The sequence below is a fragment of the Taudactylus pleione genome, unplaced genomic scaffold, assembly GCF_031769625.1.
Source record: "Taudactylus pleione unplaced genomic scaffold, aTauple2 ptg000019l, whole genome shotgun sequence".
NCBI lineage: Eukaryota > Metazoa > Chordata > Amphibia > Anura > Myobatrachidae > Taudactylus > Taudactylus pleione.
In genome coordinates, this window is record NW_028284421.1 from 23,314,096 (window position 1) to 23,317,500 (window position 3,405).

The 3,405-nt window shown below is 40.9% G+C and overlaps 1 protein-coding gene across 5 annotated transcripts in view; it reads right to left on the reverse strand.

Annotated features, from left to right (window-relative positions):
* Window positions 1-802: 802 nt before the first annotated feature.
* The window catches only part of EDC3 (enhancer of mRNA decapping 3), a 59,075-nt gene continuing 56,472 nt past the window's right edge, over window positions 803-3,405 (reverse strand). For all 5 annotated transcript variants that reach the window (XM_088446176.1, XM_088446140.1, XM_088446168.1 and 2 more), the window contains one exon: window positions 803-1,596. In XM_088446176.1, coding sequence (XP_088302302.1) covers window positions 1,262-1,596 — 335 coding nt within the window. In that variant the 3' untranslated portion in view covers window positions 803-1,261. The remainder of the gene's footprint in view (window positions 1,597-3,405) is intronic.

Below are 3,405 nucleotides of genomic sequence, written 5' to 3' on the forward strand. Positions count from 1 at the left end.
GACTCGCACTTATTCGCCTGGGCGAATCCTAATTGGATTGACTCTTATTTATACATGTGTGTACCATTACATCCAGGTCTGTTCTACAGTGGCTGGGATCATGAAATACATGTTTTCCTTTTTACGTACTCATGATGGCCAGATGATTTCGCACTTCAACTATGTTCAATCTACGGACAACAGCTCATGTATATGAAGTGCACCCAACTATGTATTTCAAGGCTATGCGAAATATGTAGCTGCCACTACTGGAACGTTTAATGCTGAATACCTCACATGTAATCTCAATAGATGAATTACAGATATTGGGGGAGATTTATCAAAGCGTGGAGAGAGAAAGTACCAACCAATTAGCTCCTAACTTCTTTTTCTAGCACAGCATGTAAAATGACAGTTAAGCTGGCTACACACTAGGACGATGTTGGTCCGATATGTCTTTCACGACCAAATTGGAACGACATACGGGCCTGATCGTCTAGTATGTACTGACTATATGCGCGCTCCCGTGGTCGCATTTGATATCGTGCAGCACGGCCGACCGGATGTTATCACATGCAGCGCCGTTGCAGGTAATAAAGGACGGAACAAGGGATTGTTCATTACGTCGCTCAATGTGTATCCGCGGTACAATATGTCGGCCCTTCGGGCTGACATATTGTATGGGTACACATCACTAAGTGTGTACCCAGCTTTAGAAACTGTTTGGTTGGTAACTTTATCTCTTTCCAAGGTTTGATAAATCTCCCCCATTGACTAACTATTTTACCACTCCTCAAATTAAATAAATAAATAAAACTAGGCGTACACACAACACAAGTGCTTCATTTGGTAAATACTGCATCACTCAGGTGATAAATGGTGGAGACATTGGACAGCTGGTACAGCTACACAGTAACGTTTTTTTTCTTCCAAGAAACGTGAAAGCAAGAACATGTTAACATTGTAATTAAAAATAACAAAAACAGAAAACAAAACACTTTTCATTGCCTATTATCTGTCCGAAGTAGGTTCCTTAGGAATATTGTTTGATTTGGCTGGTGCAGAACGAAATAACAAAAAATAAAATAAACTTGTTTCCCAGAAGCCACCAACAGTTCTAATCATTGTTGCTGCCGGAAGTGCGCTGTCCTGCACTGCACACACCGCTTTTTTTCCACTGGGGTTAAGAAAGAAAAGGATGGCAGCTTTGTGCCCATGTCAGTGTGGCAGCATCTTGAAATGTGTTTGCGAAGCCGACACAGGTTGACTTGTTATATCATTCCTACATGGAATGTAAAGGGATAACAAATTTGCAGCCAAAGGGTGAATGATAGTTGATGCCCACCTCCCTGAACACTTTTTGGGGAATGCCAATGTCACACAGATACACCCGTCCAGCCTGCTCACCAAGAGGGAGCGGAAGGCCCAGCTCCAGTGACCACTTGGCATGAATACCCTGACCCTGGTCAGTAACAGGAGGGTCAATGCTTAGCACTGGGGCACGATTCTGGTTAGCCCAGTCCACAGCTGCTCTGTACCACGGCTGGTCACACAAGAAGGCATTTTCATGGCAGTCCAGACAATTAATCACCAAGTCTACAGGGCAATCCGGCAGTTCTAGAAAAAAAGAAAAGAGAGTCATCTTGTGCATGTACGAGTGTAAAACTATCACCTCTGTAACTGTGAGAAGAAGAAAAATGTATGACTAATGGTGCATACACACGTAACGATTTTTTGAACGATTTGTCGTTATCGTTCAAAAAATCGTTCAGTTTCTGAGTTATAACAATGAACGATAATCGTTCAAGCGCGCTCCCATTTGTAATTCATCGTCCATTTCAGACTGTCCAACATAACGATTTTTATTAAGGGAAGGAAATTATTTGTTCATCGTTGTAAAAATCGTTCATTACACTTCAAAAAAATTGTTCACTTTTTCAAGGGAAAATCTGACAGAAAATCTGACAGATAATGGTTGCTTACAAAATCGTTACGTGTGTATGCACTTTTACTTTTAATTTTGGTAAAAAGATCTATAATTTATTTTCCATGCAGAAAGCTTCCACACGGCACCAATATGAAACAGTAGGAAGCTCAATTATTTATACTAAACCTATGTCACGTAGACATTCCACCTTCCTACATAATAACCTGAGTACATTAAAAACTACACTGTAAGCCATAGCAGCAATATATATATATATATATATATATATATATATACACACACATACACACATACAGTGCCTTGCAAAAGTATTCACCCCCCCCCCCCCCCCCCCTTGGCTTTTTACCTTTTTTGTTACATTACAACCTGTAATTCATTTTTCTTTATCTGAATTTTATGTGATGGATCTTCACAAAATTGTCTAATTTGGTGAAGTGAAATGAGAAAAATATATATAAAAGGGAATCTTTATAAATAAAATTCTGAAAATTGGCATGTGCATATGTAATCACCCCCTTTGCTATGAAGCCCCTCAAAAGTTCTGGTGCAACCAATTACCTTCAGAAGTCACATAATTAGTGAAATGAAGTCAACCTGTGTGAAATCTAAGTGTCACATGATCTGTCAGTATAAACACACCTTTTCTGAAGGCCCCAGAGGCTGCAACACAACTAAGCAAGAGGCATCACACCATGAACACCAAGGAGCTCTCCAAACAAGTCAGGGACAAAGTTGTTGAGAACTACAATTCTGGACTGGGTTATAAAAAAAATATCCAAATCTTTGATGGTTCCCCAGAGCACCATCAAATCCATCATCATCAAATGGAAAGAACATGGTACCACAACAAACCTGCCAGAGAGGGCCGCCCACCAAAACTCACAGACCGGGCAAGGAGGGCATTAATCATAGAGGCAGCACAGAGACCAAAGGTAACCCTGAAGGAACTGCAGAGTTCCACAGCAGAGACTTATATCTGTCCATGTGACCACAATAAACCGTATACTCCATAGAGCTGGGTTTTATGGAAGAGTGGCCAGAAAAAAGCCATTACTTAGTGAACTATTTGAGTTTGCCAAAAGGCATGTGGGCAACTCCCCAAATGTATGGAGGAAGGTGCTCTGGTCAGATGAGACTAAAATTGAACTTTTCGGCTACCAAGGAAAAAGCTATGTCTGGTGCAATCCCAACACATAGGAAAGGTTCCTGGACTGCACATCCTGAATATATATATATATATAATGGGAGGTGCTACCTGATGAGACTAATTGCAAGCACTTCAAATTACTGATAATATATAAATGCAATAAAATGTTGCAATCAATAGAGGTTTTTAGCATAATCATGGCCAAGGTTATGGGTCTACCCACCATATCCAGATAAACTCTTTATGGTAGGTCCCTAACATGCTAGGGTTCAAATCCAGAGCGCAGGACACCCCCAAACTAGCCCAGCTAAAGTGCCCCAGGGCACCGCCA